The following is a 25601-nucleotide window of genomic DNA, read 5'->3' as shown; positions in this document are numbered from 1 at the left end:
TAGCTACAGTGCAGAAGTGGGCAGCTGAATTTAAGAGAGGCAGAGAGAGCCTTGAAGATGACCCAAGGTCTGGGCGGCCTGCAACAGGCACAACCCAGAAAAACATTGACCTTGTTCATGAAATGGTGATGGACGACAGGCGATCGACGATTAATCAGCTAGCAGATGCTGTAGGAATATCCTGTGAGAGAACTGAACAAATTCTGCACGAAGAACTTGGAATGTCAAAGGTGTCAGCTCGGTGGGTGCCACGTCTTCTGATGCCTGATCAGAAACGCACCAGGCTAGTCATGTCAAAGGCAAACCTGGTGCAATTTGAAGAGGATCCAGCCAATTACATGGAACGTTTTCTTACCCAGGATGAGTGTTGGGTTCACCACTTTGAACCAGAGACAAAAAAAAAAAAACAATCAATGCACAATGCAGTGGAAACACCCAAAGTCACCACCAACAAAGAAGGCCAAGGTCGTTTTGTCTGCGGGGAAGGTCATGGTTTCAGTTTTCTGGGATGCCAAGGGCATTGTGTTCATGGACTATCTTGAAAAGGGACAAACCATAAATGGACAGTACTATTCTAACCTACTGAGACAGTTACACAAGGCTATCAAAAAGAAGCGAACAGGAAAGCTGACGAAAGGGGTGCTGTTCCAACAAGACAATGCCCCAGCTCACAAGTCAACAGTGGCCATGGTCACTATTTTGACTCTCAAGATGAAAGCTTCTATGCCAAGGGAATCGAAGCACTCAAGCACCGCTGGAAGAAGTGTGTGGAGTTACAGGGAGACTATGTAGAAAAATAAACCTGAATTTGTTCAATTTGACAACTGCATCATAGTCAGCCTTAGAACTTTTCAGCCTACCCTCGTATCCTTAGATCATATTTGGCTGAAAGGAGCTTTTCTGTCATGATTGGGCACCTTTCCTCATTAACTGCTCCTCTGTGCTGTGGAGTGCCGCAGGGATCTGTCCTTGGGCCGATTCTATTTTCTTTGTACATTCTGCCATTGGGGTCAATTATAACCCAGCACAATTTGTCCTTTCATTGTTATGCAGATGATCTGCAAATCTATCTGCCTGTGAGGACTAATGGGAGTGATGCTTTGTCATCATTATTTAATTGTATTCGTGATGTAAAGCAGTGGCTGTCCCGAAACTTCCTTTACCTGAATGATGGTAAAACTGAGATCATGGTGTTTGAGCGCACTGGCATACCAAATGTGGTAACACCAAATTTTGGTGCTTTGGCTAACTATGTAAAACCAGCTGTCAAGAATTTGGGAGTGATATTTGACAGCTGTTTGAGGTTCGATCAACAGATAAATTCTGTTGTCAAAGCTAGTTTTTTCCAACTTCGCCTCTTGGCTAAAATAAAGCACTTTCTCAGTAGACGTGATCTTGAGACGGCCATTCATGCTTTCATCAGCTCCAGACTTGATTATTGTAATGCACTTTATGCGGGCATTAATCAGTCGTCTCTTGCGCGTCTCCAGTTGGTGCAGAATGCTGCTGCTCATCTTTTGACAAACACTTCTAGACGTGAGCATATTGCGCCCATCCTATACTCACTCCACTGGCTTCCAGTTCGTTTTAGAATTGATTTTAAAATTTTAATGTTTGTTTTTAAAGCTATTTATGGCCTTGCACCTCCCTACTTGTCTGAATTTTAACTTTGCGCACCTACAGTAGGACGTTAAGGGCGTCTGGCCAGCTTTACTTAGATGTTCCAAGGTCAAGATATAAACGCTGGGGTGATCATGCTTTCGCGGTAGCTGGCCCCAGACTGTGGAATGAGCTACCTCTTGAGTTACGTACTATTCCTGACCTAGCACTTTTTAAATCTAAGTTAAAGACTTATTTATTTAAACTGGCTTTTAACACTTAGTGGGGAGGTGACATGTTCTGTTATTTTTATGTTTTTTTATGTGTTGTTTTAAAATTTTATTTTATATGTGTTTTATTTTGTAAATTTGTGTTTTTAATGTTAAGCACTTTGGACACCAGTCGGTGCTGTAAAGCGCTTTATAAATAAATGTTGAAAAATGTTGATGTTGATATTTTGTGTGGTTTGATATTTCCGGGAAGTGATGAATGGACTGCGTTTATACAGTGCTTTCATGCTCAAAACACTTTACTGTGATGCCTCCCCCCCATGCACGCACACACACACATACAGATATCAGCATACTGCCATACTAGGCGCTTTATTGCATACCTGGATTAGGGAGCTTGCCCAAGGGCCCTCAGTGATTTTCTTGTCTGATAGGGATTTAAACCAATGATCCTCTATTCACAAGCTCACTGCTTTATCAACCTGACTATCACCTCCCCAAATTGCAAAGCACAATGCAGCATAATAAATACCAAAACATAAAGCAGTACAACATGGGTATCATTAACTTTGCTTCTTATGGGTTTTGACCCAGCCAGTGACCCGGTACCGATTCACAGCCTGGAGCTTGAGGACACCTGCTTATAAGCCATGTGATTGATTACTATAGATCCAGCTGCTGTTGCTTTTTTAAACTTTCTATCACATACATGTCATAACACATTAATAAATGCTGTAGGTCCTTCCACAGCCATAAATATGATTTAATCCACATTCCTTAAAGTACTTCCATGGAGAGTCTAAATCTGATTCCCAACTGCAGCAGTGTCCACTAAGGTTATGACAAATCTCAAATTTATTAGCCTGGGGTTATAAATGATGAACTTTTACCTGAAACTCACAAAAATGACTTTGGTTTTGCCCGACCTTGAAAAAACCTCCCGCACCTAAGACAGTTTCATAGTTCACATTAAAACACCTCGCGGCTCAAACACTTTTTATTATAACATGTCAGTTTTACATACAATACACATGAGGAATACATGAAAATGAGTACATATAGCATTTGTCGTGTTTTTAATAGTATTTCAGATTTGTGTATTAGTGTTAATAAATTTGCTGTTAAGATATTTGTCTGTTCTGCAAGTAGAACAAACCTCCTCCATCAACTTTACAGCTCCCTCAGCTACTATGCTGGAGCGAGGCACATCAAGCACTGATGGTTAATTTTTCTAGTGAGTAGAGAAGCATTTCACAGCTTTGGGACACTTAGGTTTGGATATTGCTGACAGCAGGTCTTCATAATCTGTCTCTGAATAGTGTTGGTTAGAAAACCAGGCCCGCGACCATGTAGTTGCAATGAAATCGCAAATTACCCTCAACTGTTCTCGCCAATTTGGAAGAAGGAATAATGCAATAAGTGTAAAAAAATTCCTTGTGAGTTCCACCTGACACTGTGAAGTGATGGGAGCTTGTGCCATTTGATGTGAGGCTGTTTTTCCTCTGTTTTGTAAAACTTGTATGCTTCACAAAGCTCAAAAAGGAATTTAAAATCATGTCTCCAGCCAAGGTTCTCATACTCTGGTATCACTTCTGTGCCCATGTATGCATTTTGCAAATCATCATACTGTTCCAAAAATCTCATCAATAAACTCGTAGTTAATGTTAGTTGACTCTGACCGTATAGGAAAAAAGAAGTTCAACACATGTCGCAGAACAAGATCAAGAATGTGGTGTTGGCAGCCGATGTATTGAGGTTCATTGAATCCCTTGTTTTGAAATGTTTTCTGAAGCCTGGCTACAACACCATTTTTGCGAACACTATTGACTGCTGTTGTGTCAGAGATGATCATCTGAATACTGTTCCATACGAGGTCTGTCCATAAAGTATCGTACCTTTTTATTTTTTTCAAAAACTATATGGATTTCATTCATATGTTTTTACGTCAGACATGCTTGAACCCTCGTGCGCATGTGTGAGTTTTTCCACGCCTGTCGGTGACGTCATTCGCCTGTGAGCACGCCTTGTGGAAGGAGTGGTCCCGCCCCCTCGTCGGATTTTCATTGCCTGGAAATGGCGGAATGAAAAGGACTTTTTTTCCATCAGAATTGTTTCAGAAGCTGTTAGAGACTGGCACCTAGAAACCATTCAAAAAATTTATCTGGCTTTCAGTGAAAATTTTACGGGCTTCACAGAGAATAAGGACTTTAACTACAGGTTTAAGGACCCCTTTAAGGACGGTCGATGCGCCGCGCTGCGACGATGCGGCACAAACCACTGGATCATTTCTAAGCTGATGGCTCTGTGGATACGAGACCGTCGTGTGCTCTTTCTCTGGTTATCACAAGACCTGGACATCAGCCATTTTCCGGCAGATTTCACTTTTAACAAGAGATTTTGTCATGGAAAGCCGCGCGGAGGCTTCGCACGTCACGACCGATTTGCTGATGAAGCGAGACAAAGGAACACCTCCGTTTCGGAGTGTTAGAGGACAAGTTGGGACATGTCCAGCTCTCCACAAGTTCTTTTATACTCGCTCGACTGGTAAGCACTGAAAGCCGAGATAGACTTTGTTGAGTGTCGTGTTCAATTTTATCTATTTTACCTTTATTTTTTATTTCTTTTAATTATTGTTTAATTAATATATTTTAGCAATATTCATTTGTATATATTTTCTTGTTATTTCCTCATACTTGCTAATTCTTTTCTTGTTACGTTATTTTTAAATAGTATTGTGTAAACTCATGTATTTTTAAAAGTGATGTGGTGCTAGGTATGGGAGGTTTTTTCAAGATCCAATGAAATAAACTTCAAAAATGTGATCTATGGGTAAAGGTTCATCAAATGCAACATCAGGAAAATGAAAGTTTTGAAAAAACGTTTTGTAGTCATAACCCTAGTATCCACTGAAAGCTGCTAAGTGTGTGGGTGGATAATCTTTTGAAATATATATACTTTCAGTTTAATTCATATTGATTCTACATTCAAAATTATGTCTTGGTTTGATATAAAGAAAAGGGGCACTATTTTCAGGTTCGAGCGCCTTCTGCATCACAAGTGTTTTGGAAGCATTATGTGACGCATATTTACATATGCTTCACTGATTTAATTTATTAAAACTTGAAGTAGACTATACAATAAAAACATTTGACTGGTGTCATCACATCTGAATCAAAGACATACAGATGAATATATACTACAGCCGACATCGTCATACACTAAAGTAGTCAGGAATGAATAATGTGGGCCGATATCCTGGGTCAGAGATTGAGTAACATTCCAAAATGCTACAGCCAGTAGATCATGGGTTTTATACACTAAATTTATAAGATGGGCATTGGCTTGCGTTGTGGATCTTGGTGTTGTTGTCAATACAGCGGTGGGTCACAAAATCATATCAATCTTTCTCCCAAGATGGCAGACGAAAATATTTTGAAAGGAGCTTGATGTCCATTCTAATATTGTTTTAGTTTCTATGATCAAAGGTGCACGTGCAAAGTTGGAGGTCATTTTTAGCAAACAAAAAGTTAGCTGGAGCCATTCATACTAATCAATCATAAATATTTTGTTGAGCAACATATCCTTCAGCTCATCTGTCAAGGCTCCTTCGCAGAGGAGATATATTTTAAAAAGGTGTTTTTCAGACAGCACCTGCAAATCTGAGACCATGGTCCTTGGTCAGAAAGTGGTGGCTTGTCCCTGTTGTATCTTTATTTCATTGATACAGTAGTTAATGATGTCCACATTTAGTTAAAGGGTTAAAATGGGTTCTCAGTTAATCCTCTGGGGTCCGAGGGCATTTTTTGGACAGTTCACTCGTCTGGCATAAATGTTTTATTATTGCTGTTAACAGCTCTCCCTGCATCCTACAATCAAGTTTTATGTCTCTTTTTTTCAGGTCAGCTTGTGCTTTCATAATATATATGCTTTTGTTGTGTTTTATAAGTGTAATACAGGTTTACAATCAGAAATAAGAAAGGAAAAAGTAAAGCGGACAATAATTTTCTACACACATTTATTCAAAACACATAGCAAACTATAATAAACAACTGTTTTTTGACTAGGGATGTCCCGATCCGATCACGTGATCAGAAATCGGGCCCGATCACGTAGTTTCAGACAAAATTGGATGTTGCATCCCGATCAGGAATCTGATATAGATTTTATCTTCATTATTTTGATCAGCGCTATTTCAAGCTCATTATTGCAGATTAATGGGCCTTTCACGCGTCAGAAGCGTCAGAGGCGTCAAGCATCGGTCTAAAAAGCATTTGTTGTGAAGGTGTCGTAGCACAGACCCACAACAGGGGGCGCTAAAGAACAGACAATGAGTAAGCCAAAAAGTAACAATTTAATGTTGTGATAATACACAACTAAATTCACAGAATTTGCACAGTCAATTAACACCAGGTGATGTGTGGGCAGGCTCGAAGATAGAAGACCCCCGACGAGAGAGAAGCCGCGTCCCACACGGCTTCCACCACCAACGGTCTGAAGAACACCGGAGCCGCCAAGTCCCGAGTCCCCAGGTGGCCTCTGTCTTCGGCTGTCGACCCTGGTACTGCTGGCAGAAAGCAGAGATAAGATGTATGAGTGTGAGTCCGCACACTCAGTAATCCACAGTCCAAACACAGTTAGGAGGGAGCACCTCCACCTCCAATCACACACACTCGTGCAGCTCCTGGTCAACCACTTATCTGGGTTGGGATGTGAGGCGAAGCCGTCGCTGTCACACCAAACGCCAATCCTCCAGATAAGGCAACACTCCAGGAAAACGGCTGCAATAGAAGTTCAGGTTATCACACACAAAGTGTTAGTCAGCAGAGAAATTACCTTTCCAATGGTAGTCGATTTCTCGGCGGGGAGGTGGAGTTGCCGTCCGGCTTATGTACTGGTGTAGATGAGTGACAGCTGGTGCGATGAGTGACAGCTGTCACTTCCTCTGGGTCTGGCGCCCTCTCGTGCTTGGAGCCCGCACTCCAAGCAGGACGCCCTCTGGTGGTGGTGGGCCAGCAGTACCTCCTCTTCAGCGGCCCACTTTAACACCATTATTTTCAATGAGACTCGTTGCTTTTTTTATTGAACAAAAGAAAAAACATAAGTTCAACCCAATCCAACTTTCGACGCTCTGAGTTGTGACGTAGCTTTGCACTGTCCAATAGGAACGATGCGTTGGGCCAAAACACGGACGACTAGTGGCAGAAACCACTGATCTGTACAAAACGGATTGGTGCAGAAACCACTGATCTGTAAAAAAACAGAAACGTGTCACAGGACTGCTCATCTGTAAATTAAAACCACCTGTTATTTCAGATTAGATAATTTCTTGTTTAACATAAGGAACCTTGGACATTTATTTTTAGACAAATAAAATAACATGGAAATTTGTACATTTTTTAAGTCTAGTAGATTATTACTTGATTGTTCAAGCTACCTCAAGGAGAAGTGTACTGTTTAAGTGATAAATAATAAAATAAGGTGATTAAAATGAAAATATTATATATTTAGCATTTGTTCATTGTTCATTCAGTTTTTTAAAGTATCGGATCGGGACTTGGTATTGGCAGATACTCAAAATCAGATGACTCAGAATCGGATTGGGGCCAAAAAAAACCTGATTGGGACATCCCTAGTTTTGACACTTTATAAAGGTAATTTGAGGTCTTGTGTGAAAGACTGTGCAACAAAAAGCTTCAAACAATAAACACAAATGCACATTTTGAATATATACAAAATGGTCTATGTGTTTTTTGTCTTCATCTCAAAGCAATTTCTGTCTGCTATTACACAAAGGTCACATCACAAACTTCTGCTTCTACTGTGTTTTGGAGTGTTCTGTGCTGCTCCTAAAGCAGCTTTCATTCACACTTTGGCCCACTTTGGCTCCTTACAGTCTGAGGAGTGGCCCTCCCCTTGCTCCATTGATATGGTAAACAGTGCTTTACGCAGAGAAAGCAACAGAGTTATCCAGTAACATTCACATGCAAACTAGTGGAGCAATCCTGATAGTTACACACTCTTTGTTTGAGCACGTGAGATTGTAATCGGAGGCTCTCCGTCTGCTCTGTCTGCTTTCACTGATCACTGTGCGTAATGGCGCAGGGTGCCCAATAGTATGTACTCATTGGAGCAACCAGGGGGCTATTCAAATGGGCCAACTAGTAACATATCACTCCTGAAACGATCTTTGGCTTTTCACGTGAGGTAAATCTGAAATAAGCAGGGACGTCCCTGAAAAAGACGTTGCTTGGATGGCAGCATGTGTTGCTCCAAAACCTGGATGTACCTTTCAGTATTTATGGTGCCATCACAGATGTGTAAGTTGAGGAGGGCGTGCGTGCAAGTGGGGGAGGGATCCAACCAAGGAACTGTCTATTCACAGCGCTCGGCCTACCACGTCCCCCCGCTTGCTTTCCACCCAGACCTTGGTTTATGTCCGCATTCGAGTTGCACTCTGGGTAGTCCACCTGGATTCGGGTGCTGTTGCCCTCCTAATTGTGTGAATCATTTGTGCTGGCTCCGTCCCACATTCTGGGTATTGGAACACAGCTGTACAAATGTCTGTCCCGTATGAATGCAGCTCGAATTCTGTTTGTTTTTCCAATTTGTGTGATTTGTACAGCATTTTTGCTCTCGTGTGACGGGGCCATAAATAAAACGTGTTTTTAAGAGCAATAACTGGTTTGGATATCTGTGCCTTTGGACACTATTTATTTATTTTTTGCACAGTTTAAACAACGTATCAGACGAGACTTTTTTTTTAACATCAAGGAAAAATAATGCCATCAGCACAGAGGACGGATTAACTTTGTTGTCCTCAAACTTGAGGATTGAAAGCTGCTCAGTGACACAACCAGGTGAAACATCTGTTAAATATTTTTTATATCAAAGTAACCTGCTTTAATAACTGTTGATTGTAGAATAGAATAGAATGCTTTTATTGTCATTATACACGAGGTACAATGAAATTAAAAGAGAACTCCTGTAGTGCAAGGGCGTAAAAAAAAAAAAATATAAAAAGACAAATAAGAATATATACGTACATGCATTTACAAAGGAGCCAGTAGGTGTATATAAATAGAAGTCTGCACTATTCATTGCATTCACCTTTATAAAATAAATGCAATGAACAGTGCAGACTGTAGATGTTTTCTCAAAATGTGAGGGTTCATCCAGATTTGTGTGGTTTGCATCCAGATTTGAATGTTTAATGGGCAGATTAAAGGGGTCGTACACATTTTTCGTGGGTTTGATATTTAATGTTCAACATGTCCATCGTCCCACAATTCTATGGGTGATTTGACAGATATTCTCCTGATTTAAGCAGATTTTATGTGTGACCCATTTGTTTAACACCTCTGTGACATATATAACAGAAAAAACCCCACCCCTCACATCCTCTAATTTTATCTCAGGTTATTAACCCCTTAACGCCTATTGTCGCATATATGCTACAATATTTGACTCAAATATGCAACATACCAAATTGACCAGTATGCCTGTTGTAGCAAATTTGCAACATACCATTATTATTATAACATTATAACATAAAGTCATTACCAAAATACCAAAATTACTATTTATTTTTTGTGCAAAAGTGAAATTAATAATCTCAACATTATTTACCATCTACTTAAAGGCAAAAACACACACAAAACATTTTTTTATATACAGCTATATAAATTCAGGCGTTAAGGGGTTAAATGCTCCTCCCCTTCACCACACACACACTTTCTCTATATTCTAGGATTACAGCTGTTTTCCAAAATCACACACACACACACACACACACACACACACACACACACACACACACACACACACACACACACACACACACACACACACACACACACACACACACACACACACACACACACACACACACAAAAAGCCCTGATATGCAAAATGAAAATCACACACACCATCACCTTAATTAAGTGGTAACATTTTTTCAAAATACATTATGTAGTGCCTCAATAAATCATGCTCATTATGCTCATGAGGCCCCATTTTTGCAAAGTTCATAGATTGCAGTTTATTTAGATAATTAGATACTGGACATATGCTGGACTTAAATCAACAAATATATGGAAGCCCATAATAGTACGAGAACATTAGAGGAACAGTGAATGTACTGTTTAAATGTAACACAGTCACATTATTGCTCATGAATCTGTTGTCACTCCATAAAAAACAAAAAAAAAACAAAAAAACAAACAGTCTCTAATAATTAATTCCTGTTATGAAGAGCGGGCAAAACAGGTCATCCTCCTGTTCCACATGACCCATAGTCATGCACGTAAACAGGCAGATGGAGTGACAGGAATGAAGCCGCACACTCATAACGTGGACACATCAGCCGGCGCACATGACACTCACGCCAGATGAATGGCAGCCCCTTCCTGTTTGACATATTTCAAGATTCATAGGAGAAGACTGATGGCAGCAGCAGTACAAATTCAGTATGTCGTATTTTCTGCACTGTTTGAACCCGTGCATCTGTCCGTCATCAGAATCTCTTTGCCCGCGCTGCTGGGACTTATTATTTATTCATTACATCCTTACAGCTTCCCAGATTTTACAGCAAACTGCAGGTTTTTCTGAAGCTCTCAGCAAATGTGTGCTCCAAAAAATAAAGTAGACCTCCTCTGGCTGCACCAGATTTGCTTATAAAAGTAATAAAGCTGCTGGGTAATGCCAGTTAAAGTAGACTTACGCTATTGAACTCATTGTTTTCTCTGCACATGTGAAGATAAAAATGCACCACATTCTCTTTCCCATCTATCAACTCAGATCAAGTGTGATGGACCAGGAGGAGTGACTGTGCTGTTGAAGTCAGTAAATGTCACTCCACAACATCAAAAGATGCTCTCGCAACATAAGTGGGGAACACAACGCAGAGGTTAAACTCCTCTTACTGATAAGCTGCAGAAATTGTCCATTGTTCACAAATTTCATCGCACAGAACTCTCTCGTACAAAGCTTACATACACACAAAAACATCCAGATGTATCATAAGTGAAATGACTGTGGAAATATGCAGCTCATGGCTGGCATCCCGCGATGATTCAGATTCTGGCTCAGGATTTCACTTTATATAGTCTTTGAAGGATTACATCAAAACTACTTTTGCACCACAGATAGATATTAGGGCATGGAAGACTCCACTGAATTTTTGGAGGGGATCCAGATCTGGATTGGTGGACGTCAGCAATCTCCGATTGCTCTTGTTTTGTTTTGTGTTTTACTGGTGATATTAGGGCTGCAGAACGAACCTCAACACTGACCAAGAGAAGTGGTACAATGAACTCCATTCCTGTACTCGGACAGTAGTAGAGGGGGCAATCGGGACATGACCAGTCGGGCGGACGTTGGCAGCTAATGGAGACTGGCCCCACTGGTGAAACTTCACCGTGGGTGAAACTTCACCAGTGAAACGTCACAGCCATGTGTATTGTGAGCAGCCTATTGTATGAGCAGTAGTGTCCTCAGTTCCTAAACTCTTATTGAGTGTTGTTAGAAGGAAAGGTGATGTAACACAGTGGTAAACAGTATGGCCACAGTTACTTTGAAAAAGTAATCCAATTACTGATTACTGATTACTCCTTGAAAAAGTAACTTAGTTACATTACTGATTACTCATTTGTAAAAGTAACTAAGTTAGATTACTAGTTTCTTTTTTAATTACTTTCCCCAGCTGCCGACAACAACACTCTGCTACCTCAACATGACAATGATACTTGTTTTGCCAAAACTCATTTTATAGTCACCCTTTCTTGACTTCAATGAAAATAAATACTTGTTTTATAAAAATTAAACTAAAGACCTCTTTCTTGACCTCATATTTAACTGTTGACACTGTAACAGTAAAACTTGCAATTTCTAACCTACATTGTTTATAAATGTAACTATTAAATTCTTTCTAACATTTTTCTAACATTTAAATTCTCTCTAAACATTTTACTTGTCGAAATTATTATTATTATAAGGGTAGTAAAAAAAGGCTTCAAAACTGGACCTTTAATCTAGGGTGTTGTGGGGGGGCACATCCGTGCCCCACACCCCCATTCCATCTGGATTCACCCCTGCTTTGGTGTTTGAGCACAAAGAATGGATAAAATTTATTTATGCAGAAAACATGAACAGATTTACAGATAAGAAAGTTTTATTGCGTTTTCACATCATGTGGTCCCCAGAAAGAGAGTATAGGTGCATTTGAGTGGAAAATAGTGTTAGTTGTTGACATGTCGCGGAGGATCAGCTGATTTTAACGAGCAGATACAGAGCGGCTCAGTTCAGAATTCTAAATAAAGGAGAAAAAAAAAGCATAAAAATGTCTTTGTAAAGCTCAGTGCAGGTGTGCTGTTGTCACCGCGCTTTAAAAGGTGAGGACGAGTCGTAGCTGCCGCAAAAACCGTGGATGAAAAGCTCACAGCTCGCTGAAAGTGTGCAGTTCAGTTGAACCCCGACCCCCTGCCCACGGACCAAGATTAATGCTGCTATTGACCCACAATGCAAAAATAATAGTAATGCACAGTGACTTGGAAAAGTAATTTTAATTTGAATACTGATTTGGAAAGATTAACGCGTTAGATTACTCGTTACTAAAAAAAGTGGTTAAATTACAACGCGTTACCGGCATCACTGGTGGTAAACATACCACTGTCCCAGCTTTTCTGAAAGGTGTTGCAGCCATCCATTTCAAAATGAGCAAATATTTGCACAAAAACAATAAAGTTTATCAGTTTGAACATTAAATATTTTGTCTTTGTGGTGTATTCAATTGAATATAGGTTGAAGAGGATTTGCAAATCATTGTATTCTGTTTTTATTTACATTTCACAATATCCCAACTTCATTGGAATTGGGGTTGTACTTCACTTATGAATTTCAGCAATACTGCATTATTATTATTATTATTATTGTTGTTGTTATTATTAAGAGACTAGGGCTGTAATTTTTTGGTATTTTACTTTTGACATGCTTTTGCATACTTTTTCTACCTTCTAGTGATGACCTGCACTTAAACAGGGGAGTCATTGACTTTAATCCAGAGAGAAGAAACCCCCCCACAAATAAATCTGATAACTCATAACACTTTATTTCCTCAGTATTGACTGAGTGAAATCTGATAAGCATGACTGTGGATATTCATGAATTATTGGTTCTGGATATTTTATTATCATTGATATAGAAATTACATCATTTTAAAGCTGCATTTTGGTCTAAAATCATTCGTATGCACATTTTCCTCTTTAGGAGCATTTCTATGGAGGTGCTGTAGGAAGATCAACTTAAACTTTTTTACATTCCACTTTCAGTGAATGTAAAATAAACCTGCACACATTCCGTTCTCCACTCCTGATATTTCAGAGCAATTATTTCTTGTACTTGATCCCAGGTTGCTTTGTTTGGAGTAGAAACTTTTCAACACTCACAACTGCTTGAATATTACTGTCATGACCAAATAAAAGTAGTCTGACATTTGCAATGAACAACATTCAAGTAAATGTTGATCATGCATTCATACAAATGCAACCAGGTGAAATTTTAACTTGCAGTTGGGAGTCCTGCAACAGACAGGGCAGTCTTACTGGGTACACTGGTCAAGTGCCACCCACCATGGGCAGAACCCTGAAGACTGTTTCCACACATTCATGTTGCCAACATTATTCTGATGTTCATATCAGCAGAACACATTTATTCGAAAGCTGCATGAGTTGGTCTGGATGGGTTGTGTTTTTGGTGGGTTAAAGGTTGTTGAGTTGAAATGCATGTTGTAACCAGTGTCCCTCTCTGTCTTTTATCTCCGCCTCACTTACCTTAATCTCTTTCTGAGTGTCTCCAGGTTTGAAGACCAGTGTCCCTTCACTGTACTCGTAGTCTGAGCCAGCATTGGCTGACCCGTCCTCTGTCCTGTAGTCCACATAGAACGTATTCTCTCCCAGACCACCTTAATAGGAAGACAAATATTCTTATTATACACTAGTCTACTCTGTATTATCACATCATTTAAATTTACATTAATTTCTTTAAAATTAAAGGAAACATTTTCTCTGCCACACTAATATAAACTTTGACTTACTCTGGTTTATTAATGGTTTGTTTTTTAAAACATCTAAATGGTCTCATACTGGGGGAAAATACTCTGGATATGCAGGTGAAATGTCTGCAGAGGAGGTGACGCAATTAATAAAACTCAAGAAAAGTCCTATGTCAGACAGAACAGCTCCATCATGGGTGCACAGCTAATTCCTGCTGATTTAATTTAATGGTTTATGCACCACTGCTTCAGTGCTGTAGCACACCTCTCACTTACAATCACCTTGTCTCTCAGCTTTGTTAATTTTATTATTTGTCCCAACAGCTCACAGGTCTGAAGAGACAAATATTAGACTCTATGTCCATATTTGTAAAATCCAGAATTGGCTGAAAAATAATGTGACGCATTTGTGTAAGCTCGGTAACATGTAATTTATATTTGTACCGTGTTTTATACCACTGGTTGTGAAGTAATACAAAGGAATTACAACCATCCATAGTATGTACTGCACATCCAAAGACATATCTGGGTGATATTCCAAAAATTATTGAATGAATTAGAAAAATTACTTTAAATAATCTACAACACTAAGGGCCCCTTCAAACATAACACAAAGTTGGATGAATCAGGACGAAACAGGCTGAATGGGTGAGGCCCGAAAAATTAGAGCCGCAGTTGGGAGGGACAGACGGTCGGACAGCTGTGTACGGATGCTGTACGATTCCAATGGCGATGGTTTCGTGCACGCACACAAACACGGTGCAACCAAGTATGAGGTGTGATACCACATCACACTCACACAGCAGCAGAAGCAATTAAATGTTGTACAAATGTTCATAAACAAAAGAAAATGTGTAAGGACCAAATAATGAGAGAGCACAGAACATTATAAGAACAATGAATGTACTGTTTAAATGTAAGACAATCATGTTACTGATAATGATGTTTAACTGATGCTTGACAACTTGACGGTCTGTGTTGGAATTGAGGAAACAAATGGATTTAGTTTTGTCTGTTAAAATATTTAATTCCTGTTATAAAAAGCACAGAATACAAGAATTATTGTCCTTCTGTTCCTTTTTGTTCATGACCATGGGCGTGGAAGTAAACAAGGACTTATTGAACTGACATGAATGAAATGATGCACTCACATCATGAACACATCAGCCAGCCACATGGAGGGTCCATGCATCCAGCTGTTCTCTGGCAAATTGGCGTGTGGCATGCCGAAGGACACCACGTGATGTGGACTATTACTCACGTGGTACACATGACAACTGTCTCGCCAGCTGGTCATTCACATGATCAGACAGATATTTCACATGGGGCAGCCTGGCTGATGGTGTTTGCAGTACACACTGAGGTGCAGCTGAACCCATTCCAAAGGTGATAGGCATTCTTATTTGTCTCCATGTCATGAGAGCCTGCCGACAGCTGTGCATCATGGTGGTTTGTAGAGAGCTGTATGTTCTACATGGGACGATATGTGTTTTCCAGCTGTGAGCTGCGATGACACACCCATCAGGAGCGACATGATGATTGCCTCACAGGCAACACGACCCCTGTCCAGAGTAGCAAAGTATTCACATAAATGGGCTCACGGCTTTCCCCTCCCCAAGATCTTGCAATGACACAGCAGTCAGGTGCAACATGATGACTGCCTTGGTGAATACGCATGTTATCATCTGATGGCTTCAGTGCACCCCCATGCACTGGCATCATCTGACTGCCTTATGTGCGGCTGGGCTGTGATCTGATGGCTTGGTGCACCCGTGTGAGCTGGCAACATCTGACTGCCTTGTTGGTGTGCCTGGGCCGTGATCTGACGGCTTCAGTGCTCCTGCATGCACTGGCATCAAAATTGCCTCAGTGGGCGCGCCCGGGCTGTGATCATCAGCGATTGCTTGTCATGTGATGTGGCTGCCCAGTTGGAAGGCGTGGTGGCCGCGGGAAGGCACGCTGGCCGTGGGGCACCACTTCATATGGGGTTTATATGAGACCTATATGGGATTCATATGGGATGATATTTTGTGAGCTGATGGTGAGAGCTGTCAGTGGGATTTACAGCACAGGCTGCTGTGTAGTAGGTGTCTGTGCCGCCCATGGCTGTGACACGCAGCAGGGTTTTATTTTTATCTCTGTTGTGGCTGTGTGGGCACGCTGCTGGCCGGTGATTCCACCTCCAGCGGGACATGCTGGATATGTCATGATGGGTGTTCCACAGCTGTCACCTGTTCCATCATGGACATGACAGCCGGCACTTTCTTCACTGACTCATCACTGCTGAATACTAATGTAACAGCATAAATATGACTTAAATGTAACCTATTGCATTTTTTTTACTGTGTGTGTAGATATCAGTGGAAGCAGAAAGTGCCAACTTGACAGCTTTTTCAGGTAGCGGTGTGGCTGGGAAATGGTTGTGCAACCACATCATTGCACTCCTGTACAAATATTCAGAGCTCCGTATGCCAGCTGTTCCACCAGCTCTGGCCTGTACAAGCAGCTCACAAAGAAAGCACAGACCAAGAACACAAGTGGGGTTGGAATAAAACACATATCACCTTTCAATTCTAACAGTGCTAGTTACAAATTATCAGCCGCATGTTTAAGAAAAACTATAACTACCACACTATACTACTATACTAATACTAATGCTAACTCCTCCGGTGGTGATTACAGAATCTTTTTTTTTGTTTGTTTTTACATTTTGTTTTTACATTTTTAAGGGAATCCATCCCAAATCTGTCAGTGAGCTTGTGGCGCACAAGCCTACAACGGTGATCAAGAGCGGTCTGAGGTCCACATTCTACAAGGCTTATACAGGTGAGGAATTTGTTGACTGTTTGGATGTTGCTTTGTGAGATAAATACTGGATAATGATCAAGCAGACTCATACCATCACCCAATGTTGTGCAGTATTAACCATTTACTGCTTTATTTTCTGGGTGTGGTCTTTTCAAAACCAGTTTTTGACCCCGTCGGTATCTTTTGATTTGCACAAAGTTGATTTGTTATGATCTGCAATATAAATCCACAGCTAACATGAATCACCCCTACACAGAAAATCCTAAAATAAATGTCTGGGAGATATACTCAGAAGAAGGAAATCATAAACCATATCCTAAATTTACAATATTTCTTGTATGCAGTTTATATTGCATGTAACAGAGTTTTTGCTAAATTAACTAGAAAAACCACCTACTTTGACTTGGTCAGTGTTGCCATCTACAATGTAGTCAAGAATTACAGGGACTTCCGGTGACATCATGGATGTAGAGGCAGCAAAGTAACTGAGCTCTGCTGGACATAAAAGAAAATAAGGGTGACAACTATAATAATTCGACGCCGGAACGTTAAAAACAGATTACTAAAACATGAGCTCCTCCGCGGGACAAAGAAGAGAGGAGAAACTTGACCCCTCACGAGGAAAGATGATAACAAGCCGAATCCGCCGAGCCCAACTAGCAAGAACTTGGCTAGTAGCAGCACAAGTCAACCAGATACAACGGTACTGGAAGAACTGAGAAAACTCCGAAAAGAAAATCAAGACGGACACAGTCAAACTAAACTGTCCCTTAACCGTGTGGAACAATCTATTTCCGACATAAAAAACCAACTGGCTGAACACGAACAACGAATGGAAAGGGTGGAGGAGAGAATCAGCACGGCGGAAGACACGGAGACGCGCCACCACAGAGCACTGAGGTATCTGCTGCACCGTGATATTGAGCTTACAGCAAAGTGCGATGACCTCAAAAACAGGCTGAGAAGAAACAATATCAGGATCTTTCAAATCCCAGAAGATAGTGAGGGAGGGGATGCAGCTGGTTTTGTTAAGGACCTGCTCCTGAAAGAGCTTAAATTACCACCAGGCTTGGACATTAAGATTGAAAGGGCACACCGCTCCCTGGCGGCTAAACCTAAGGATCCAAAGTCCCTCCGAGGTCGATAATAGTGAGATTTCTGGACACAGCGGTAAAGGACATAATCATAAGGCAGGCATGGAGCCAGGGGAAGGTTGTCTATCAAGGCAAACGGATCTATTTCGATCAGGATTATTCTCCTGATCTGCAACAGAAAAGAATGAGGGTCCACAAAGTTATTAAACAACTTAAAAAGAAGGGCATCCAGGCAAAGTGTGTGTACCCGGCGCAACTGAAATTTAAGCTGAGCACCGGAGAGAAGACGTTTGGATCGCTAACGAGCGCCGCAACGCTGCTGAAAGAGCTGGGGGTCGAGGTGCGATACGAGGACAGGGAGCGCATTGAGGAGGAACTGAAGGATGGATGGAGGAGCCAAGAGAGGAGAAGGAGGGGAGTGCCTTTGTCATCAGCTGATCTCAAGACTTTTCTGCAAGGGGAGGACTAAAGGGACTCTACCATTAAGGTGGATAATAAGCCTGTTTTAACTAACCTAATGATAAGGTTAGTGGATTCACGGTAGCTATAACTAACGGACTCAAAGGAGCATAATAAGCGTCACTAAGTTTTATTATTCAAATATATTTTGTTGTCACAAAATAAGGTTATATGTTAGATAGTCCAAGGCGGTTATGCTGACTTTATGAGTGGAACACACTCACCTGGACCTCTTTTACAGTTTAGTGTAATATTGGTCACACTTACACTGTGTGTACTTTTTTCCACAGAGAGGGTAGGTCACACCTTTCTGCCCCAGTACCAACGGGGATCTGACATGGTCATAGTTCAGCTACTGTGTCAGATTGATGTAGTGGAAGTTCAATTCTATGTTCTTTGTGTTTTGTTTTTCCTGACATATATAACTGATATCACTTTGTTAGGAGTTAGATACACTCTGATGTCTAAGGGTGAACAGGTAGAGAGTTATACTGTGAAATCCTATAGGGATTATGACTGAGTTGAATTTCACAAGTTATAATATAAGAGGAATCAATAATACGATCAAGAGGAAGAAAATTCTGGGACAATTAAAGAAACTACACTGTTCTGTTGCTCTGATACAGGAAACACACCTGTCAGAGGTGGAGCATCTAAAACTGAAGAGAGAGTGGGTCGATCAGGTTTATAGCTCATCATGTGAGAGAGCAAAGAAGAGAGGGGTTGCCATATTGTTTAATAAATCTGTGTATTACAATAATGAGAAATTCTTCCAGGATGATGAAGGCAGGTATGTTATGGTGATAGGCACGATTGCAGGAACGAAAGTAACTATACTTAATGTGTATGCCCCAAATGAAGACTGTCCACACTTTATTAAAAAGGTAGCAGCTTTACTAGCAGACAAAAGTGAGGGGATTATACTGGTAGGGGGTGACTTTAATTGCACCTTGAACTCAAAGCTGGACAGGTTACCTACAATAAGAATATCTCAATCTAAAATGTCTAAGGGGCTGTCAGATATGATGAAGGAATTGGGCCTCGTAGATATTTGGCGGCAACTTCACCCTAATGAGACTTCACATTTATGTCCCAAGTACACGGAAGTTATTCGAGGATAGATTTTTTCTGCTTATCAAAAACTGAATTACACAGGGTAAAAGAGTGTACAATTGAACCAATAACTATTTCGGACCATGGCCCTGTGACTATGAAAGTTAGCTTGGGAGCAGATAACTATTTTAAACACTGGAGGATTAATGTCTCATTATTAATGGATACAAACATCAGACAAGAAATACAAAGGGCTCTGACTGAATACTTTGCTATCAACGATGATGGTAGTATCTCCCCCTCAGTTGTATGGGATGCCAGTAAGGCCACAATAAGAGGGAAGATTATTTCTATTGGATCTAGAATAAAGAAACAAAGGCTTGCAAAACAACAAGGATTGGAAGCAGAAATAAAAAAAATTAACATGGGAACACAAACAATACAGAAATAAAGGCATTTTAAATAAAATAAAGAAAGTTAGACAACAACTGGATGAACTTTTGACACATAAGGCAGAGGGAGCTCTCAGATACACTAACAGAGAATATTATGAAATGGGTAATAAAGCCAGTAGGCTATTGGCCTTTCAACTCAGAAAAACCCAATCTAGCCGTGCAGTCCCCAAGATAAGGAACCCAGAAACCAATCAGATAGAAACCGATCCAACCAAAATATCAGATTCCTTTGCAACATACTACAAACAACTATACAGGACTGATGAATCAGAATTCAGGAGAAAGTAGAGTGCAGAGTTCTTAGGGCCCCTTAAATTGAATAAACTAGCAAGTGAGGAAGCAGAACTATTAATAAAGCCCATCACAGAAAGTGAAATTAAAGAAACTATCATCAAACTGAAAAATAATAAATCACCAGGAACAGACGGTTTCTCTGGAGAATACTACAAAATATTTGTGAATGAACTCACTCCCATACTATGTAAATTATACAATTATGCACTGAAATCAGGAAATCCCCCAAATTCGTGGTCAGAAGCCATAATAACGGTCATACATAAGGAGGGAAAGGACCCCCTTCAGTGTACTAGTTACCGTCCAATAAGTCTATTATGTGTGGATTATAAAATCTTGACTTCTATATTGGCTACCAGAATTCAAAAAAATATTAAGAAATTAATACACCCAGAACAAACGGGGTTCATACCAGGACGTCAAGGAACAAATAACATTACAATAACCTCTGGCAGAGGCAATACACCAAAACGCAGATTCAAGGGCTAGCAGATGAAGGAGGGGCAATCCATAAAATAGCTCTGTTCGCGGATGACATTTTGCTCTTTATAAAAAATCCATTCCTTTCCATTCCCACGCTTATAAAATGTCTACATAAATACGGGTCAGTATCGGGATACAAAATTAATGAGACTAAGTCAGAAGCCATGATGATCTCGGGTACCTGGCCTACACAACTGAATAACAGCATCTCCTTTCACTGGTCTAAACAGGGATTCAGGTATCTAGGAGTCATTATCACACCTAACCCCACTCAGATATTTGAGGCCAATTATAGCAAATTAATTAGACAAATAAAGAGGGATGTGACACGTTGGGAGGTGCTTCCCCTATCTTTATTTGGTAGAGACAGTAAAAATGAACCTATTGCCCAGACTTCTTTTTTTGTTTCAGTCCCTCCCAGTAAGAGTACCTGTTCCCACTCTAAAAATGTTAGATAAACTAATATCAGCATTTATTTGGCAAAGGAAGAGGCCGAGGATAAAACTGAAATGCCTCCATCTGCCTAAGGACAGGGGAGGACTGAGTTTACCAAACTTTAAAAATTACTATTGGGCTGCACAAATAAACGCAATCGTGGCATGGCTTAGAAATGATCAGGAAACAATATGGACTCGGATAGAGCAGAATTCAATTAAGGGTGTCCCTCTATCAATATTGCCCTTTATTGACATAAAGTGTTGTGAAAGTGTAGGTACACGGACCCACAACAGGGGGCGCAATGAACGGACAATGGAGAAAAGTAAGAACAAGTTTTACTGTTGTGAAAATAGCACAACTGATACAACAATTAGCAATTTGTAAGCCGAAATCTGCTGGTGTCTTGTGGGCAGGCCCGAAGGTAGGAGACGTCCGTCCTAGTTGAACCGGAACCACCCAGATCTCCTCTGCCACCGAAACCCAGAAGTACTGGAACCGCCAAGTCCCGAATTCCCAGGTGGCCACTGCCTCCGCTCGTCGGATCCGGTACTGCTGGCGGGAAAGAACACAAACACACAGGTTGGGATGCGACCGCACCCAGTAGATGAGAGGGGCAAAGCCGCCTCCACCTCTTGTCACACTGAAGCAGGAAAGGTGAGTACTTATCCGAACACTTGGCCTTCCACTGTCCTGAAAAGTTTATAAGGTATCGTCACAAAGATACAGTATCTGTTGCAGAGGTGATTACCTTAAACTCAAGGTGATATCTCGGCACTGAGGTGGAGACGCTGTCCTGCTGATATACCTCCGTACTGAGTGAAGTCAGCTGTGTCCAGTAATGGGTGACAGCTGTCATCCTGGCTGCTCTCATCAGGCGGCGGCGCCCTCTGGTGCCTGGAGCCCGCACTCCAGGCAGGGCGCCCTCTGGTGGTGATGGGCCAGCAGTACCTCCTCTTCAGCGGCCCACACACAACAGGACCCCCCCCTCAACGGGCGCCTCCTGGCGCACGACCGGGCTTCTCCGGATGGCGACGGTAAAAGTCGGCCAGGAGGGCCGGGTCCAGGATGAAGCTCCTCTTCACCCAGGAGCGTTCTTCGGGGCCGTACCCCTCCCAGTCCACCAGGTACTGAAGACCCCGGCCCATTCGACGGACATCGAGGAGCCGACGCACGGTCCAAGCCGGTTCCCCGTCGATGATCCGGGCAGGAGGTGGTGCCGGACCCGGGGTGCAGAGGGGTGAGGTGTGATGGGGTTTTATCCGGGAGACGTGAAACACTGGGTGAATCCGCAGTGAGGCCGGAAGCTGAAGCCTCACTGCGGCGGGATTGATGACTTTGAGGACTTTGAAGGGACCGATGTATCGTTCTTGGAGCTTGGGGGAGTCCACTTGAAGGGGAATGTCCTTGGTGGACAACCACACTGCCTGCCCAGGACGATACGTGGGAGCCGGGGCCCGCCGCCGGTCTGCATGTGTCTTCGCCCTCGTCCGGGCCTTCAACAAGGCAGAGCGGGCGGCATGCCACACCCGACGGCACCTCCGTAGGTGGGCCTGGACCGAGGGCACACCGACCTCTCCCTCGACCACCGGAAACAAGGGGGGCTGATACCCCAAGCACACCTCAAACGGGGAGAGGCCGGTGGCAGATGACACTTGGCTGTTGTGAGCGTACTCGATCCAGGCCAGGTGGGTACTCCAGGCCGTCGGGTGCGCGGCTGTCACACAGCGTAGTGTCTGCTCCAATTCCTGATTCGCCCGCTCTGCTTGCCCGTTGGTCTGGGGGTGATACCCAGACGAGAGGCTGACCGTGGCCCCCAGTTCCCGGCAAAAACTCCTCCAGACGTGTGAGGTGAACTGGGGACCGCGATCGGAGACGATGTCTGATGGGATGCCATGCAGACGGACGACGTGGTGGACCAGGAGGTCCGCTGTCTCCTGGGCCGTTGGAAGCTTCGGGAGGGCCACGAAGTGGGCCGCCTTGGAGAAACGGTCCACTATTGTGAAGACGACGGTGTTTCCCTGGGACGGCGGGAGACCCGTGACGAAGTCCAGGCCGATATGGGACCAGGGGCGATGAGGCACGGGCAGTGGCTGTAGCTGCCCTGAGGTCTTCTTGTGGTCAGCCTTGCCCCTGGCGCAGGTGGTACAGGCCTGGATGTAGTCCCGGACGTCGGCCTCCAGGGATGCCCACCAGAAGCGTTGCCGGACGACTGTCACGGTCCTTCGCACCCCTGGGTGACAGGAGAGCTTAGAACCGTGACAGAAGTCCAGGACTGCAGCCCTAGCCTCTGGTGGGATGTATAGTTTGTCCTTTGGTCCGTTTCCGGGGTCCGGGACACGGGTCAGGGCCTCCCGGACGGTCTTCTCCACGTCCCAGGTGAGGGCGGCCACGATAGCGGACTCCGGGATGATGGGATCCGGGGGATCCGACGGTTCCGTTTTGACTTCATCCTCGTGCACCCGGGACAATGCGTCCGATCTTTGATTCTTGGTCCCGGGGCGGTAGGTAATCCGGAAGTCAAAACGGCCAAAGAACAGTGACCAGCGGGCTTGCCTGGGGTTCAGACGCTTAGCGGTCCTGATGTACTCCAGGTTCCGATGGTCAGTGAAAACCGTGAATGGCACGGCTGTTCCCTCCAACAGATGTCTCCACTCTTCGAGGGCCTCTTTCACAGCAAGGAGTTCCCGATTGCCGACGTCATAATTCCGTTCAGCGGGGGTCAACCTGCGAGAGAAATAGGCACACGGGTGAAGGACCTTATCGGTCTTCCCGCTCTGGGAGAGCACCGCTCCTATCCCTGAGTCCGAGGCATCCACTTCAACCACTAACTGGCGGCTAGGATCGGCCTGCACCAGAACTGGTGCAGACGAGAAGCGCCGTTTCAACTCCTTGAACGCGGCCTCGCACCGGTCCGACCAGGTGAAGGGAACTTTTGGAGAGGTCAGGGCTGTCAGGGGCTAACTACCTGACTGTAGCCCTTAATGAACCTCCTATAGAAATTAGCAAAGCCGAGGAACTGTTGCAGCTTCCTACGGCTTGTGGGTTGGGGCCAATCTCTCACCGCCGCAACCTTGGCCGGATCCGGGGCGACGGAGTTAGAGGAGATGATAAACCCCAGGAAGGACAAAGAAGTGCGGTGGAACTCACACTTCTCGCCCTTCACAAACAGACGGTTCTCCAACAACCGCTGCAGGACCTGACGGACATGCCGGACATGAGTCTCAGGATCCGGGGAAAAGATGAGTATATCGTCTAGATATACGAAGACGAACCGGTGCAGGAAGTCCCGCAAGACATCGTTTACCAACGCTTGGAAGGTTGCGGGAGCATTAGTGAGACCGAACGGCATGACCAGGTACTCAAAATGACCTAAGGGAGTGTTAAATGCCGTCTTCCATTCGTCTCCCTTCCGAATCCGAACCAAATGATACGCATTCCTAAGATCCAGCTTGGTGAAAATCTTGGCTCCATGCAAGGGGGTGAACACTGAATCCAACAAGGGCAACGGGTATCGGTTGCGGACCGTGATCTCGTTCAACCCCCTGTAATCAATGCATGGACGAAGTCCGCCATCTTTTTTACCCACAAAAAAGAAACCTGCGCCCATCGGTGAGGTGGAATTCCGGATCAACCCGGCGGCTAATGAGTCCCGGATGTAGGTCTCCATTGATTCGCGTTCCGGCCGTGAGAGGTTGTACAGCCTACTGGACGGGAACTCACTGCCTGGAACCAAATCAATGGCACAATCGTACGGGCGGTGGGGAGGAAGCGTGAGAGCCAGATCCTTGCTGAACACGTCAGCGAGGTCATGGTACTCCGCTGGCACCGCCTTCAGATTGGGCGGGACTCGGACCTCCTCCTTAGCTTGGGAGCCGGGAGGAACCGAGGAACCGAGGCACTCCCGATGGCAGGTTTCGCTCCACTGCACCACTACCCCGGACGGCCAATCAATCCGGGGATTGTGCTTAAGCATCCATGGAAACCCTAAAACCACATGGGAGGTGGCCTGAGTCACGAAGAACTCGATCACCTCCCGGTGGTTACCTGACACCACCAGAGTTACTGGAGGTGTCTTATGCGTGATTGGTGGGAGTAGGGAGCCATCTAGTGCTCGAACCTGCACAGGCGAGGTAAGAGCCACCAGAGGGAGCCCTATCTCCCTGGCTGTCAAGCAGATTCCCCTCAGAGCCCGTGTCCACCAGTGCTGGGGCCTTCAGGGTCGAATCCTCATACAGGATTGTGACTGGGAGTCGTGTAGCAATGTGGGTGTGTCCCACGTGAATGTTTTGGCCCACCCCTGGCCCAGTCTCTAAGGGCGGGCGTTGGAGTTTAACCGCTCGGGGCAGTCGTTTGCCATATGCTCACTCGAGCCACAAACATAACAAGCTCCGTGGGCCCGCCTCCTTTGTGCTCCAGGTGCCCTAAATGTTGCCCTGCTCGTGTCCATAGCTTCGTCAGCAGGGGGAGCCGTAAGCGCACGGAGCGCAGGAACAGAGGAGCGTGGGGAGGGCGGAGCTCGATCGGACCCGGAAGGGAGAGGGACGACGCGTGCCTGGCCACGCCCTTCGCCTCGTTCCCGACGGCGTTCTTCTAACCGGTTGTCGAGTCGTATGACTAGATCAATGAGCCCATCTAAATCTCG

The 25601-nt window shown here is 43.6% G+C and overlaps 1 protein-coding gene across 1 annotated transcript in view; it reads right to left on the bottom strand.

Moving 5' to 3' along the window:
• LOC117508719 (sodium/calcium exchanger 2-like) overlaps positions 1–25601 on the bottom strand; it is a 554569-nt gene that overhangs the window by 196810 nt on the left and 332158 nt on the right. Inside the window, 1 exon segment of the mRNA XM_034168535.1 lies at positions 13655–13785. Within this exon segment, the coding sequence (XP_034024426.1) occupies positions 13655–13785 (131 nt within the window).

The sequence above is a fragment of the Thalassophryne amazonica genome, chromosome 4, assembly GCF_902500255.1.
Source record: "Thalassophryne amazonica chromosome 4, fThaAma1.1, whole genome shotgun sequence".
Classification (NCBI taxonomy): domain Eukaryota; kingdom Metazoa; phylum Chordata; class Actinopteri; order Batrachoidiformes; family Batrachoididae; genus Thalassophryne; species Thalassophryne amazonica.
The sequence above is the reverse complement of the archived record's forward strand: the minus strand, read 5'-3'. Positions and strand labels throughout refer to the sequence as shown.